The sequence below is a fragment of the Notolepis coatsorum genome (assembly GCF_963971535.1).
Source record: "Notolepis coatsorum genome assembly, chromosome: 10".
In the NCBI taxonomy this organism is placed as follows: domain Eukaryota; kingdom Metazoa; phylum Chordata; class Actinopteri; order Aulopiformes; family Paralepididae; genus Notolepis; species Notolepis coatsorum.
The window spans coordinates 49,831,371-49,849,646 of record NC_140174.1 but is presented as its reverse complement, the minus strand read 5'-3'; the positions used below and the strand labels follow the sequence as shown (position 1 = coordinate 49,849,646).

At 46.2% G+C, this 18,276-nt stretch overlaps 1 protein-coding gene across 1 annotated transcript in view; it reads right to left on the bottom strand.

Moving 5' to 3' along the window:
- Window positions 1–18,276, bottom strand: part of glp2r (glucagon-like peptide 2 receptor) — a gene marked incomplete at both ends in the record, with an annotated part of 120,507 nt that overhangs the window by 60,260 nt on the left and 41,971 nt on the right. Inside the window, 4 exons of the mRNA XM_084323036.1 lie at window positions 10,718–10,874; window positions 12,213–12,319; window positions 12,642–12,763; window positions 13,975–14,079. Of these exons, the coding sequence (XP_084179162.1) occupies window positions 10,718–10,874; window positions 12,213–12,319; window positions 12,642–12,763; window positions 13,975–14,079 (491 nt within the window). The remainder of the gene's footprint in view (window positions 1–10,717; window positions 10,875–12,212; window positions 12,320–12,641; window positions 12,764–13,974; window positions 14,080–18,276) is intronic.

Sequence of the window (18,276 nt, the reverse complement as noted above, 5' to 3'; positions counted from 1 at the left end):
AAAATAAATAAAGCGGATAGTGAAAGCATGTCAAACCCTACCGACCAGGCGACCTTGCCAGTGGAGACCCCGGTGGGTTCTAGCAAAACTGACCAAGCCCACGGGGGGGACCAGGAGGGACATGACATGACTTTACCCCCCGACGACGTCAACGGGACGGTCCCCGGAGAGCTCCAGGATAAAGAGAGCGCTCCAGGGACAGAACCCGACCCACTACCAGAAGAGAGGCGCGCCCAGGAGACGGACCTCGAGGCGCGCCCAGAGAACAGATCTCCAACGAGCACTGCCAGAAGCCGATCACCTCCGTCGGTGTCTTCCCCCAGCGAGGCGGACAAGATGCTGGCGCAGGCATTCATCGCCACCCTGGCAGCCTCCACCGAACGCGATCGACTTCAGGGTGAACGCGATCGACTCCAAGCGCAACAGACGAGCGAGCGCGAACAAGCTACAGACCAACGAGAGCGCTTTCACGCGCAACTCCAAGCGCAAGCCCTCAGTGAGCGCGAACACGCTGCAACCGAGCGAGAGCGCTTCCAGGCGCAACAAAGGAGTGAAGACGACCGCATAAGACTGGAGACCAGACGCCTTCAGACGGAAGAGAACATTGAAAGAAGCTGCGCCGATGCGCAGCACGCCGCCGCCAATGCACAGCACGCCGCCGCCAATGCACAGCGCGACGCCGCCAATGCACAGCTCCCCGCCGCCCATGCCAGCGCCAATGCACAGCGCGACGCCGCCAATGCCCAGCGTGAAGCAGTGCGCGACGCCGCCCATGCCCAGCGCGAAGCAGAGCGTGACCGGCTGCAGGCGCAGACGGTAGAACAATTGATCGCCATGGCGACACCCCCTCTCTCCGCACGGAGCTCCCGGAGATCATCCCGACAAGGGTCTAGGGCACATTCCCCTACCCGACCAAGCGACCCGGGACCCCGCCAACAGGAGGATCCTGTCTGCGTCTCCGAACCCCCTCCCCGGCCGGTCCATACGAGACCCAGCAACCGGGAAGAACCGGCCTACGTCGCCGAGAGACTGAACAGAAGACTCCAGGACCTAGCAGAGGAAGAGGAAGAGGAAGAGGAGGAATGTCAAGCCGACCAGCAGCAACGTACTCTGGACCAGGAGGCCCAGTACAGCCCCGACCAGCAGCAACGTACTCTGGACCAGGAGGCCCAGTACAGCCCAGACGTCAGCCCTGAGTCACTGCGCTACAAACCCCCGACTCAACTCACGGGTGAGTTTGACGCACCGTCAGCACCGAGGAACAGCACCTGGGTACCCGGCCCCTGGTACCCACCAGGTACCAGCCCACGACGACACGTACGGGGAGACTCGCCCAGGAGGCCTCTCCCCCAACGCTCACCGATGTGCCAGCCATCCATGGCATCGTACCTGGCACACCGACGTTCCCGGATTTTACACGCGAGGACAGAGCACAGTACACGGAGCTACGGATGTGCTTAGAGACTATGATGTCCGACGTCCCAGACGAGACGTACAAATATGCTATCCTCCTCAAGCACCTGAAGGTGCCCAGAGCGCACAATATAGCGCTGGCATATTCCAACTCAAGTACCCCATACACCGCGGCTCTAGTAGCCCTCGACCAACGTTATGGACGCATATGGGACTACGTGATACAAGAGATAAGAGACATCGACCGTCTCCCCCCAGCCAGAGACAACAGAGCATTAGATGACCTCTCTATCAAGGTACAGTCCCTGGTAGGGATGCTGGGGTCCCAAAAGGAAAAAGGGATATACGAACTGTACGCTAACTCTAATGTAGAAAGGATATTAGAGAAGCTCCCTCCCGCCCGACAAGAGCGTTTTCGGCGGCAGAGAGACCACCGTGACCCCAACGGCCCAGAGGCATCCCTCCTAGACTTATCTGATTTCCTCGCCAGGGAGGTCAGCAGCCTACGACTGGACACGTTCGTGTGGAGTGGACCAAGCCCAAGACCAGGACCTCGGGGATCAAATGATAACCGCCGGTCGGTGACCGTTATGCACCAAGCCGAATCAGTACCGCAGCACAAGAACCACAATACCCCCTCGACGAAAGAGGAGTGGAAGATTGAATGCCAGTACTGTGAAGGGGAACATCGGCTGTATCAATGCGACCCTTTCAAGAAGCTGACCACGGACGAGGTGAGTCAGTGGATCAAAGACCACCGCCGCTGCTTCCGCTGCGCGCGCAGCCATATGGCAGCTGAGTGCCGTTTGAAGAAGAAGTGCGGCAGGTGCGGCGGCGCCCACTTGGAGGTCCTGCATGACATCAACAGGCGTCCGCCAGGACAACAAAGTGGGCCCGTCACGGTAATGTACCAGGCCGAGGCGGTGGCACCAGTACCAAAGATCCACCAGACCGCCCCCTGGTGTCCCGACTGCTACAGCAGACACTGGGAGTCACGGTGCTACTCGGACGACCGCGAGTCGGCACCACTCCAGAAGATCCAAAGCAACCGACCAACAGGAGTGCTCCACATTGACCAGCATAGCGGGACCCCCCGAGTGCTCATCAAAGTGGTCAGAGTGCTCCTGAGCTACGAGGACAAGGTCCTGGACACTTACGCCGTCCTGGACGATGGGTCTGAAAAGACTCTCCTCCTCGCTTCCGCCGCAGCCCAGTTGGGCCTGCGGGGTGCCAAAGGTACCATGACAATACGTACCATCAGAAGAGACCAGAAGACCATAAAGGGTAAAAATGTCTCCTTCAAGATAGCAGCGGTGGACCAGCCCGAGAAGCAGTATAGTATTACCAACGTCTTCACCAGCCACGACATAGGCCTATCACAGTACACCTACCCCATCCCACAGCTGATGGCGAAGTATGTGCACCTACGTCAACTACCTATACCGCTTATCGACGGCGCCACACCGACCCTGCTCATCGGCTCCGACCACGCGGACCTCATTCTCCCAATTGAGGCGGCCCACATCGGACCCAAAGGATGCCCAGTCGCGGTTCAGACCCGACTGGGGTGGACGCTCCAGGGCCCCCTCTACGGACTTGACAGTCAACCCACGTCTACACGCTGCCTACACACAAAGGCGAGCGACACCGGCTACTCCCTCGTACAGCCCGTTGAGAGGCTATTGACATTAAGCGAGAGGCCTGTGAGAGAACCGTGGGCACAAGAGGGAGTTCGGAACTCCACCCCCCTCAGCTGCGCTCCAGACGTAGCTGACCTCGAACCCAGCACCCCAAGCGACTCCTTGATGGGGCGGCCGGAACCGGCCCCTCCTCAGACGGGGTACAGAGCAAACAAGAGAAACAGACGGAGGAGGTGGAGGCGCAGCCAAGCACAGATCAAAGCAGTCTCAGGCCCGCTTCCTCCTAACCCCCCTACCATCCCTTCCAGCCCGTCAGAAGCGGGTCAAGGACGGGGACAACTTAAAAGTGGACACAGTCGTCGTGATCATAGACCAGTCACTACCCCGAGCTGCGTGGCCGGCCGGCCGCGTAAGCAAAGTGATCACTGGTGCCGACGGAAAGGTCAGAGCGGCAGAAGTGCTCGTCCAGGGGCGGACATACACCCGACCCGTGGCGAGGCTGATAGAGTTGCCAAGGCTCCCCGACTCGCTTAATGACGACCATGACCCACTGACTTTGTGAATTGCCCTACTCCTCACAACGGACATTGAGTAGTGGACAAGACGGTTAATCTGTCTCTGCTTATCTAATTAGGTGCGGACTAATTAGGAGGCGGCTGTTACAAAGGGCCAGATTAAACCGAATATATATATTTATTGCCTGAGATCCCATGTATAATATTTGTATATCGTCTGATATCCCTTGTATATTCTTTGTACATATACACGGAATATCCCTTTACCTGGTACAGGACAGACCATAATATTTGTTCTCCTATTGGAAGCGATCCCCTAGGCGCCACGGCCATACCCCCAATGTCTAGTTCAAAGTCACCGCTAAGACATGCCTGAACATGCCCGGTTTTGCGCAGTAATACGAGACAGAAATGAGGTTGGCACTAGATTATTCACCGTACGTATAAATACGTCGCAGGTGGATACAGAAGCACTTAGTCCAGTTAGTTACCCTCAAACGTTAAAGCCTTCATCACGAGTCAACGACCAAGTGAAGTGAGCAACGTTGCGTCTAAATAGAGCACTTATAACCGCATGCGAATAGGATAGTAAAAGTGTCAGAGCTTAGTGAAATAACGTCAAGTTCGACCTAGTTAAATGTGAAGTACCGTGCACAGGAGAATCTACACCGGTGAATGCAGAGCCCTTTCCGGCTGGATTATTATATTGCTTTGGTACCGTGGCTGCTGGATCAGAGAACCGTCTACCCCGCTGCTGTGTGGGATTTACCCGTGAGGAGCATCACTCGAGCCCGTCTCTAGGAGAGGCTGGCTGGCTTTCACCTATGCTGTCGCGCATACTTGGATTATAGCTGCTGCTTTCGTCTGCCGATCAAGGGAGTAATGTACCGCCTCCCGTAGCTGGAGCTTATTGATTCCCCGTTGATCCAGACTATTGCATTCGAACATTCCTCCCCCCTGCTGGCTTACAACCGGAGGGAACCCCTTAGTATCTCCAGCTGACCTACTAGTGTACCATATATAATTCTTATGATACAGGTGGTATTAATTATCTCCTGCGTAATATGCTCATGGACTTACGCTCTTGACCTATTCATGCACATTCTTCGCCTTACAAGCGCAACTCTCAATCTTAATAAATAATGTAAGATAATCTTGCTGCTCTTCTAATAAATATTATTATAAACAGTATTTCTTGTGAAGCCGTGTTATTGTGGGGGTGTTCATCACATATACCTGTGTACTGTATGGCCAGTAGTAATGTACATAACGCAGTAGTGGTTTAATGATACCATACTTATTCAATACAGTCAGGGAATTGTACCCCTCAGTTACAGCTACCAAGGGGCATGGCTCTAGGTTGATGTTTAGGGCTTTGCCTAGTGTATCGAAAAAACAAGACCAGAACTCTGCCAGCTTGGGGCAGGAGAAGAACATATGGGTGTGATTGGCTGGTGACAGGCCACACCTGTCACAGATATCGGGTGTGTCTGGAAAAAGGTTGTTAAGTCTAGCTTTTGTAAAGTGGACCCTGTGCAAGATCTTAAACTGAATTAAACTTAGACGAGCACACGATGATGTGTTATTGATCCTAAAGACTGCCTCCCCCCAGAGATGAACAAGAATTCATCGAGACTAACCTAGTACACTGGCGCTCGGAAGAGACAAACTCCATCCTAGTTGCCCCATAAAAACGCTGTTTCAATGATGAGCAACCAAGGCGCGCAAGCCCATGCATGGTTCCACACAGAAGCACCCAGGGCCAGCACTATGTATACGTCGAGACCCAAAACATATCAATGGTAATTCTAACAAGAACCCAGATAACATTCCCTCCAAGCCGCCTGGGAGAGCGGCAGGAAGCTGGCCAAGACACAGATATGGGTCCCATACAGGGGTGTAAAAAGTACCCAGAAATTATACTTAAGTGAAAGTATGGGTACCGTCTCAAAATCTGACTCAAGTAAAAGTCAAAGTATCTGGCTAAAAACACACTTGAGTAAAAGTCAAAAAGTCCTACTTTTAAATGTACTTAAGTACTCAAAAGTAAAAGTAATTTTTTTTTGAAAGGGATAGACCAGGGGTCTCAAACTCATTCCATCGTGGGCCAAGTTTTCATTTTAACTATACATTGCACCAGGTGAGTTAGTTGAAGAGGTGAGCCAATTAGTGAAATCATCAGCTGGTGTTTAGGCAAGGCTGGAATGAAACCAAGCATACACTCTGCCCACAATGGAATGTGTTCTGCGATAAATAATGCTGAAATGAAAGAACAGAGGACACTTTTTTTGCATTAAAATTATTTAATGCACTTCTCCATTGAAGGTAAACTAACATGGACGGCATTCACATCACAGCATGAATAATATCACAATATTAAAAACAGAATGGTGTATCCTGAATAATATCACAATATTAACTACAGCATACTGGATTATCCTGAATAATATCACAATATTAAAGGCAGAATACTGGAGTACCCTGAATAATATCACAATATTAAAGACAGAATACTGGAGTACCCTGAATAATATCACAATATTAACCACAGCATAATGCGGATCTGACTGTCTATTCTTCTGATAGCAGGTGTCAAAGAACCCCGCTTTCTAGTGTTGCACAAGGACCAATCAGCATGGGTATGGGTGGGTTCATTTTCCATTGATGGGGATTTGATTGGCTGTTTACCTGCGGTTGCAGGATTAATAACGTTAACGTTAGTTCGGCCAGATAAACAATTAAAATATACTAATTAAAATGGTTGGACCTGTGAAATTTGTACTTTGTACTTTGTAGGTCTGCATTTTAAATGTAAGGAGTAAAAAGTATGTTTTTTTTATCTGAAATGTAATGGAGTAAAAGTACAAAGTATACAAACCTAATAATACTTGAGTAAAGTACAAATCCCCCAAAACAGTACTTAAGTATTGTAACGAAGTACAATTACTCAAGTACTTTACACCCCTGGTCCCATATGATGTGTCCGAGGGCAAACACCCCTGTCAACCCTGCTCTGTATAAAAGAGAGGAGACAGGGAACCCCCAGAGAGACTTCCCACGTGAGTAATAATTGAAAAGATATATGTAACATTGAGCTATGTGACCAAAAGCTCAAGACATATGCTACAGAGCGCAGAGCAGAAAACTTCTTTTAAAGTTCTCACACACCGCATAACTCATCTTGACAATAACAGAGGTCCACAACATGGAGCCTGAAAATAACTCACGGAAGTCTCACAACCAATAGAAACGCGCCCAGTGACATACTCTATGGCGGGGGGAATTCCGTGACCCACCTGCCCAAATATGGCGTGGGACCAGGGAACTCCCTCCCTCCCCCCCCCCCTCTCCCTACCCTGTGACGCGCTGACCCAACAGCGTGACAGGAAGCCCGAAGGACAGGAGGTCCAACCCCCTGACCAATCAGAAAAAAAGGGGAGGGAGGGTTTATCAGTTCACCCCCTCATGACCCCTCACCCCTGATACGATGCAATGACAAAGCAGAGCCATGACACCAGTCATATATGGCTTCAGGCTCATGTGCGAACCTGCCACCTGAATTTTTACACATTTACCCTAAAGGAAGAAAAAACACAGACCAAGAGAGGGGCCAAGGGCCCTGGTACAAGAGCTTACACATGTAACTTCTGTAGGCCAACACCTAACCCAGTTGTGGATCTTAAACGTGAATACGATACACACAACCCTCCATCACAACAAAAAAAGGGCAAAAGTACACTCTCACTACAGTAAGAGGAACGCCGTTTTTCATGATGAGAGAAGACATAAATCCTTGATTAAGTACTGGTCACAGGCCTTGCTAAGTCCACATGACAGCGACCAAACAATTTTCAGAAAAAATTGCCTCTCTCTAAGCAAGAGCACAACCCCAGCAGAAGCTGAGGGATTTATACCGTATCCCCAAAAACATAGTGAATCAATACACATTTTGTAAACAAAATCATATTTGAGGGGAGGGGGGGGGGGGGCCCAGTGGAAACCCGGGGAAACCCACCCCTCACCACCTTACCCCTGATACGATGCCAAATGTGTAGAGTAAGCTTTACATCATGCACGCCAGCACAGACCTTGTTTGAACAGGCACAGCCCTGCTTATGTGTGAAAAAAACTTGCCACTTGTTATTGTCATCATTACCCTCAAGTAAGAATAACAAGCTGAGAGAGGGACTCAGCCCTCGATCACATGCCACTATGCACAGCATTGTAGGGTAACCCAGCCAGTTGTGGGCTCAGCCACGTTGTCTAACGTTACATGAACACACACAACTTCTCATCATACAACAAAACCCCAGTTAATTTTTACTCACGTAAAAAACAACGCTGTTTCTAGGTAGAGAGAAAGGCACAAGCCTTGGCCAACGCTAACCCAAGGTATACAAAGCGACCAAGACAATTCACACACAGCACATGTCGTATCTCCAAATGTAGTAAAGTAACATATGTTTTATAGACATCGTTATTAACAAAAACATTCGGGAGGGGAAGGAAGGAAGAGTGGGGCAATGTCCAATGGACATCTTACCTGCACCAAGGAATGCAGGACGAAAGGCCGCAACACAGGTTGGACTACCACGTTGACGAAGGCCTCTCGCTGGCCAGGCCAGAAGAAGCAATGGCCGGAGTCACGCTCCGGTGAGACGCCTCCCTCCTGCAGCCGGTGATGGTGCAGGCCCGACTACATCTTCTGTCAAAGATGATGTCGTAGTCCGAGTGCCAGGGCCTGCTATTCTCACGGCTACGCCAATAGTTGTAGCACAAGCTAACAGCTAACTCTAGGCTAACTGATAGCATCAAGCTAATGTTCCCAGCCGAGCGAAAGCGGGTAGATAACGTCGTAGCTAACAGCTAACTGGCTAACAGTTAGCTCAACCCGGCTATCGCTAACCACTAGCTAACGCAGAAGCAAGCTAAGCGGCTACCACTGAAAACTGTACAACGTGAGAAAAGCAATACAGGCCAACACTTCAGACAGCCGCTGTCTTTTCCTCTTCTCATCCAAAGAAAGAAGGGAAAAAGGCAATACACGTCCCTCTTCAGAACGGTGTTTACCAGACACAGCGGTGCCGGCAACAAGTCCCTCTCGGACTATAGCCGACTTGAGCATGGAGATATTCTCATAATGAAACACCAAGCTCACCTCCCTCGCACCGGGTGCTTTTCATCTTTGAAAATCGGGGCCAGCACGGCGATAGTGGGTATCCGTTTGTCCAGAGACCCGGGGAATTGAACCGCAGATTCGGAATCACGGTCCCAGGAAAACAAAGCTCTTACTCGATGAGGAGCTAATGTTAATGTGGGCATCAAACCAGAACCCCCTCCACGCCGCTAAGTGGCAGCGAAAAAGGATACCAGCCTGGAGCCGGTCTTCGTAAGCTGTGTAGTTGTTCCCCCCACAACCAACACACCTGGCGCCCGCGTCGCTAAAACATCACCCGCCCCAGAGAGGCCGCCAGCCCTCACACGGCCGAGCGCCTCACAAGCAAAGTGTCCAACTGCAGAGCCGGAGGTAATGCCGGCGGGGATTGCTCAGCGACGCGAGCCCCTAATACGAAGCGCCGGTGGAAGTCAGAATGATCATCATCTTCTAGACACTCCGGTGGCGAAGACATTATCGCTGTATTTCCTCGAAAATAGTGAGAGAGAAAACAAAGATATAATGTCAACGCAGCTCCTTCTCTTCAACGTAGTCCTTTCCAACTATTTCGGTACTAAACTCAAGTGGTGTATACAGACACTTGTCTGTGGTGAAAATAAGGAAGGAGCTGTTAGTATGGCCACATCTCGCTTATGTAGAGGAGCGGATGGGGGTGTGGCCAGGCGGATCGGTGTGTACATATGAAGAAATGTATTCCGTATTAGACTGATATAGGATATGTTCCACTAGAGCGCAGAGCGTAAGCTATATGATATATAACAGAAATATGTACAACGATAGAAGGAGGAGAGATGCAGACTCGGACTAGAGAATAGGGACCACTTTAGATATTTACAGATTAGAGACTACTATAACAAGGAAATAAAGCAAGACAGAGACAAAGAACAGAATGGGGTAATTAAGATAATGGTAAAATCATACGAAGGAAGGAAGGGAAGAGGATATCAGCACTATATCAGGCAATAATGGACAGTAAGGGAAATACAACATTGTATATAAAAGAAAATTGGGAGAAAGAGTTAGAAATAGAGATAACAGAGGAGGAATGGTATAACACATGTAAGACACAACAATCAACCACAGGATCAAGGATATGGAGGGAGTTTGGGTGGAAAAACATAATTAGATACTTTATAACACCAGAAATACAGGGCAATTACACAACAACAAAGAAACCATGTTGGAGGGAGTGTGGACAAGAAATAGCGAACCACGCACACATATTCTGGAGATGTCAGAAAATAAGGCACTACTAGGTAGATAGGAGGGATAATAAATGAAATAATAGGATACGAAATACCCCAGGAAGGCCAAGTGTTGTATCTGGGGAACCTATCACAGGAAGGAATTCAAGGGGAAGACAAATACTTGATTAAGATATTGATAGTGGCAGCCAAAAAAGCTTTAACTAAGCTGTGGTACAGGGTAGAAGTGCCGACGAAGGACCAATGGATAGAGATAGTAGAGGGGATACAGGAAATGGAGAGAATCACACATCTGCTGAGGCTGCAAGAAGAAAAGTTTGAATTGAAATGGGAAAAGTGGGAAGAATATACGAGGGGAAGGAACGACATCACAGGGGATTGAAAAGGATACAAGGAAATGATGGAAAATGTAAATAAAGGATGCAAATATAGAATGGACCGAAGGACCCATGCCACACTTTTCTTTTCTCATTTTTGTATATCTATTTTAATAATTTTTTTTATTGACGAGTCTTTATAATTTTGTATGTGGAAATGTATTGTCTATGTATGTTGTTGAAAAAATGGAGAGAAAAAACGTAAGTAAAAAAAAATTCAATAATAATAACAAATGAACAAACTAACAAAAGAAAGACACCCACAATGTACTGTATTAGCTACTGTATAACAATGCCTATACATAATGTATCTGCTGGTACTACTGGGAGCACCAGTTAAGATAACATGTTTTTATTTTATCTCAATGAATGAGTGAGGATAGCATGATACCACAGAGTGTGAGTAGGAGTTCCACCCAGGATCGTCTTTGGGGAAGTTGGTGTACATGACGTGGAATATGACCTCCTTCGCGATGACGGCCGTCGCTCTCAGCATGAAGGACACAAAGAGGTTCATGTGGATGTAGTTCCTGGTACAATGCAGCCTCCTGGTATAGAGAGAGAGAGAGAGAGAGAGAGAGAGAGAGAGAGAGAGAGAGAGAGAGAGAGAGAGAGAGAGAGAGAGAGAGAGAGAGAGAGAGAGAGAGAGTCAGTCAGATGAATGGTATTGATCCATAGCCCTTACATGACAGAACGGAGAGGAAATGGATTACAGGAAGACAAATGAGCCAGCAAACATTGGCTGAGCTAAAGAGGAATGCTTCCGGGTTCTAATACTGTTCTTTAGAATGATTGATCGTGTCCTCATTAGCCATCCTCTGAGTACTGGATTATCCACAGAACAGTGGAAACCATACTGTACAATATATCATCAATCAACGACAGGAGTGAAGCTGGTGAATCTGTGTTCCCTGCCTTATTGATCTCCTATCAGGATGATTGATATCAGAGGGAATATGATAACAATATCAAATAGTTTTTTTGTCATTGAGAACTAAATGATCAAGTCCTTGTTAATTGTCTGCGTACTTGAGGACCGGCGTCTTGAGAACTCTCTTCTCAATATCCTGCTCCGGTCAAATTGTCTTTGGAACGTGTAGCGTGTGTGTAGACTTAGAAGATATAATGATGAAGGAATAACGAGAGGACATGCTGATTGGATCTTATCCGCTGCTCAAGTAGGCAGAAACAGGTGCCACCCACCCACCCACCCACCCACCCACGCGCGCGCGCACACACACACACACACACACACACACACACACACACACACACACACACACACACACACACACACACACACACACACACACACACACACACACACACACACACACACACACACACACACACACACACACACACACACACACACACACACACACACACACACACACACACACACACACACACACACACACACACACACACACACACACACACACACACACACACACACACACACACACACACACACACACACACACACACACACACACACACACACACACACACACACACACACACGCACACACACCTTACCAGCAGGAAATAGTATGTACTCAAAATATATATTATGTACAACATGGATCCCCAAAATAGAAAAACCAATGCAAAAATGTTAAAGCCCATTATTATTATAGTGGCTATACAATGCCAATTCAAACCATACACCCTTCAATATACTGTGTGTATATATATATATATATATATATATATGTACACATACACACACAAGAATCAAGAATCCTAAACAACCACTTTTTTACATTTCCATCCATCATATATATATATATTTGTGTTATTATCGGTATATATATAATATTTTGTCTTTCAAAACTATTACTGTTTATGAAGCACCTGACCCCTGACCCCAGGTGACTGACCTGAGCATGCCCATAAGGAGAGTGGCCAGGGTGAGGGAGGACAGAGACAGGGAGTAGCCGATGATTGATATGACCCTGAGTGCAGTCTGGCGAAGCATCTCTTCCTCCTGACACACACACACACACACACACACACACACACACACACACACACACACACACACACACACACACACACACACACACACACACACACACACACACACACACACACACACACACACACACACACACACATACACACACACACACACACACACACACACAGATAAACATCCATCAGTTCTTTTTGACAAAGAGAGACTTCCTAACAGTCAGATATCGACACAACGCACATAAATGTTGTAGTAAAATAGCTGTAATATAAATCAGTCGTCATTCGGGGCAATGAGTTGAGAGCTCACGTTTCATTCAGCTGTTCCTCCTCACCTCAGGTTGGAAGTAACGCTCCTCGTGACACTCTGATGGATCCCTCCAGACCTCAGAGGAATTCTCCCGCCGTTTCCAGCCACCGTTGGCGAGACACTCTCGGTGCACGCTCCTCGAACCGTCTGCATTTCGTAAAAGAGCAAACTTATAATATAATGCACTGTCAGATAAGCAGCTGATTGACAGGCTACTAGTCTGATTAAAGGGGCACTTCACCAAAAATTCTGTTAATGCTGTTGTGTTAATTACAGCTCAATGAAATGCTGTATAAAAATAAATCTTATAGGGACTGCTACCTTATCATGCAATGGAGCTGTAATTAACACAACACAAGGATTCAATGTCCCCGATGACATCACTGGTGGCCAAATTCAAACTAATTTACTCTCAATAATTGTCAAACTAAATTAATGTGTACAAAACTGTTTCGAGTTTTTGGATGTGTGTGAGATTATGTGCAAATTAAATCAGCATTGTTTTCTGGCGAAGTGCCCCTTTAATTAAGAATTTTGATAAATGATGTACTGGTTAGACTGCGTCTGAAAATGTCAACAGCAATCTGTAGCTCTACAATGAAGCTTTTTTTTAGGCCATTGCAATGCCTTTGGGAGATCTATCTCGGTCATGAAAGTCCAGTCCTGTGACTGGATAATATAGCACCACAATCTGCCTTATGATTTTCAGACAACTAAGGTCACACTTTTCAAATGTATGACGACAATATGAGATTCAATTGGATATTGAAAGTAAACTGTACAGCAATACGTTTGATGTGTTATGACTTTTGTGTACAAGACAGAAGGATATATACGTAGGCTACTGTATATCCTTGACCTTCACTTGTCTGGACAGATACAACTATACAGATGTTCAAAAAATAGCCTGCACACAGTATTCCTTCAAAAAGAGGCATTCCACCTATAATACATTCTATTGTCTCAGTCTCCAGCACTCAAATATACTGTCCAACAAATTTCAAAACAGACGGACTATGGTTCTTCTGTGCAAGGGTTGAATTATTGTCATGGTCTTCAGTTTTTGTTGTAATGCTTCTTTTAAATTTTAATTCCATATTCACTATACTAAGTATATACATCAACTGATTCATTTTAAAACTCTATTCTATTCACATTATCCCTTCATGCATATATAAACTATGTAGGCCTAACATTAATCTTTTCAGCTACATCATTTCATTGAGATGAAATCACAACAACGGAAGGATTAAATGTGATCAGACAACATCACATGAGGTTGAATGCAGATTCATTCAACTCTCCATGTGTGGCCAACCAGTTTCATCAGGGGTGACTTAACAGTGACTTTTGTTTACCCTCGTTGATCCATGGTAGGTAGGAGGGACACAGGACAGACACGTTGCCAGGAGATGAATGGGGCCAACACACAAACGTGTCAAATGTGCCATTACAATAGATTCCTGTAATACAAGAATAACATGTTTTATTATTTCATTTTATTTATTATTTTTGAGTTTTCATTTTATTTATTTGTTGTTTTATAATTTGATAGCATCATGCTAAAAATGTTAGCTCTAAAGAAATAGCCCAGTAAAAGACAGCTCACCGCCAGTTCTAGAGTAGAGTAGGTCTACACTTTCTGCTAGGGTGCGGGTGCAGTTCTCCCAATATTCAGTCCGTTTGGATATCACATTCTGAAGGGTCAAGCCTGTTGCCTTTCAAAACAACAGTTAAGAAATGTATATATTTGATTAATCTAAACATGTTTAACAGCTCTTGTAACAATACATGCTGTAGTATTTTATCTATCCACATGGTGGGGGTATTCAATCAGATTTCCATCAGGACTGTGTTCACTTTCAGTACTTGTGCTGCCCGCTAGCATAATAATTATGTGTCAGCAACTTTATCAGCACAAGTCTGCATTACGGTTTGGCTCGCAACAATACAAATATCTCTTTCCCTTACATTGATTTGTCAACAACAGGAACCGCGTGTCTGCTGCTGATGAATCGGTATTCTAAAGCCGTGGCGTGGCATCTCCTCAACAAATATAACACATTAAAAACATTTCCCCTCCTTCTGCTCATTCTTTACACAGATACACCTTAGTTATCTCAATCTCTGAGTTGTTTGTCGGCGGTAGGGCTGTGGACAGTGGCTGCACTATCTCTGGGTGACTTTCACAGTCGCTTCACACCCCAGTTAAGATGAATCTGAGCCCTCTAACCTCTCCGTGTGTCTGCTTTCCTGCCCGGTTGCTCATCCGGCACATGTTGACACAGACATTTCTTATGCCAACCTGATCACCCGTGAACCTTTCAAATTGTGCCGACCTGTTTCTTGACAAGGACCTAGCTCTCTCTCTCTCTCTCTCTCTCTCTCTCTCTCTCTCTCTCTCTCTCTCTCTCTCTCTCTCTCTCTCTCTCTCTCTCTCTCTCTCTCTCGCTCTCTCTCTCACTTTCCCCTATAAATCTGTTTAAGAACCACTACAGGACCACTCACTTAGCACTATTTGTACTGCATTGTAATGATCATAACTATCCTATGAAGTCAGATTTTCCTTGTGTTTTATTTCTACCCTTAAGATGAACAAGCAACTAAACACAAAAGGATTTTTTTTTGCATTGTGATAAGATTTGAAATTGCAGTGCATCTAATCTTCTAAAACCTGGATTTAAAGTAAAAATTCACCCCATATTATTTTTCTTTAATCTCATTATTCATGGCTGTATTCCTCAGTGTCAGATGGGTTCCATGGCTGTGTGTTATGTTAGCAGCGACATCTAATCCAAACCCATAAATCATCTGGAGAATTCTTCCCCAGGACATGTTAATGGTCTGATTGTGTAATACCTTGTAATATAAAATAAAATATATTTCAAAATAATTTATGAAGTCATATTATAATTCTCTGTATATAAAAAAAATGGAATTAAACTATAAAATGTTGATAGTTTTGTCCCTCACATAGCGACAGTGCATGTGTGTGTCTGTGTACACGCACATACTGGTGTACTGTATGTGTGAGTGCATGCATGCATGCATGTATGTGTCTCCCCAGCCCAACTTACCTGATGACTGAAGGGAATCAAGAGGAGTAAGGTCAACATTGTGTCTCTTCCTGCTACCCACCTGCCCCTGTACCAGGTTGGTGTTAACATTGGCTTTGGCATGGCTCTTTGTTTACATAAAGCGGTTCACAGCTGCTCTGCCACCTCATGCCACGATGTCCCTGGACCCGCCCGCTCCTAAGGTACCCTCTCACTCATAGTCGGTCTGTCTCACCGGCTCCTCATCGCACATTGGGACCAACGCGTGGACACAAGCCTGGTCAACGACGTATGATTCTCCTTTCTCAGTCAGGTGCAGACAATTTCAAATTCCATCTCCCCTTCTGGTGAATGTTTATCTGGCTGTGAGAGTTGCTCAATGGCTTCTGTTTTGGTTTGCAGAAGAGGGAAAACTGTGATTAGTTAGCTCTTTGGTTGGTCGTGCTGATTGGTCGGCGGAGATATCCTGTACTCTTCCTAGTTGGACTCCATTTTGAAGCGATGCTCTTTTGTCACCTTCCTGTCAGTTTTCTCTCGCAAACAGTTCCTCCCGAGGTCTCCTCTTGGCTTGTGGATTGAATGAAGTCCCCCCCCCCGGTCTTCTCCCCCGTAATGTGTGGGGATCCAGTAGTTACTGTATCTCTTGTTGCTTTGTTCAAATCAAAGTAGTCATCAGTTAGTTGTTTTCCTCTCAAGTTGTTTCCTTAAAGTTGTCGTCAGCGTCTCTGCCCAGTCTGCCTGTGTGTGTGTTTAGTTAGGAGGTCTCAGGCTGTCGAGGAGTTGGGATCTGGTTATACTGTCTGTGTCCTTCCCTATTGACCTGATGTGGTAAGAGTCTACGCCTGGGGCTCCTCACCAGTCAACGTGCCTCATCCTTCTCAGCCAGTAACCAATCAAGATAAGAAGACCCGAGAGACGACGATACATAACTGTGAGCTAACTTCGTTGTCCGGGAGCATGTAGCCACATATACAAAGAAAAGAAGAAGAAAAACACATGGAGCACACACTTAACTCAAATGTAACAAACACAAACACTCATATTAATTAGTGCACAAATGCCCACACACTCGCCATAGAAAAGCGTGTGCACAGACACACCTAATATAGTATGGATATATTATGAAAAGCACATGTGTTGACCCTGACTGGAGGTAAGTGGTTTGGAGGCAGGTTAATGCGGGTGGGGCGATGGGTCACTACCCCAGTAAGTGGGCTTCATTTCTGACACTAATGGAGATCCTATGAGGACTAATGGGTTCAGGCCCCCCCCCCCCCCCCACCAGGAAAGTAGTTAGTGGAGGTGGGGCGCTGCAATGTGAGCCCATACTGTAGCTGATCCAGTGTTCAACTTAAAGGAACACTTCACCCAAAAATGATCATTTGTATATCAATTACTAACCCTGTGTTGAGTAAGACGCATGTCTCCACAGTGATGAATTGATTAATTGAAGTTTGTGGGGGATGGGGGGCAATTTTAACAATAGCAAAACCATACAAAACTTTTCTAAAGATGATCTGTGTGCTCCAGTACCTTCCTTTTTGATGACTATTATGGTCCAAATCAGAGCAGCACCGGTCCTCATCTGAACAGGTTTAGCGTGTGAACACTCTGAAGTTTATACCAAAACATCTGTTTACAAACTCTCAAACACATCGTGCAATTATAATCCAAGTCTCATTAATCCTGTCGTATGCTCAGTACTTCCCAAGCGTATGCATTTTCGCTAAAAACGGGCCAGCGAAAGCGAAAACCAAAGTGCTGCCTTCAAATGGAACTCGCAGGTTTGTGGTCTCGACATCGAGTACACAATATGCTTGTCGTTCAAGTTGTTGAAGTCGTGAGGACACCATAGGCAACTGGGAAATAGGCAGAAACTGGGAAACTGGGCATGAAAGATTTCACTCACAACGTTGTGAATACCACGTGAACCCGGTAAATACGACCACATTTGAAGGCAGCACTTATCCGAAAATGTTTTCGTTAGCACCTTACTTAGCGAAAATGCATGTGTTTGGGAAGTACTGAGCATACAACTGGATAAACGAGACTTGGGTTATATGGCACAATGTGTTTGAGAGTTTCTAAAGGGATGTATTTAAGCATTACATCATGCACAGGAGTGGTTTGTGAAAAATAAACCATGCCTAGGGGTGGTCGTTAGACCCCCCTAGGCATGGTTTATTTTTCACAAATCACGACTGCAAGTGGTGTAATGCTTTTATACAACTGCCACATTCATCCAACCTTATTGCTATACAATAAACAATCAGAATCGAGAAATGTGCATGCCGTTGTATAATGATATATCTTTGTGTGTTCAAATTGGCCCCCATTAACTTCAATTCATCAAGTATGGTGTTTGGATTCTCTGCAACCCTGACGGTCTGCAAGGAGCCTTGCAACAACAAATGCAGATTAAATACATAGAATAATATCATACAAAATACATTAAAAGTCGAGGGCCAGGGTTAAAGGAAGTGAGATTCAGAAACACAGACAGATCAGCTCCGGATTTAGCCTACTCTGTTTCCAAGTCTTTCATAAATGTTTTAAATTCTTCTAAAGTAATCAGATTTTCCATCTGCAAGTTAGCTTGCAGAC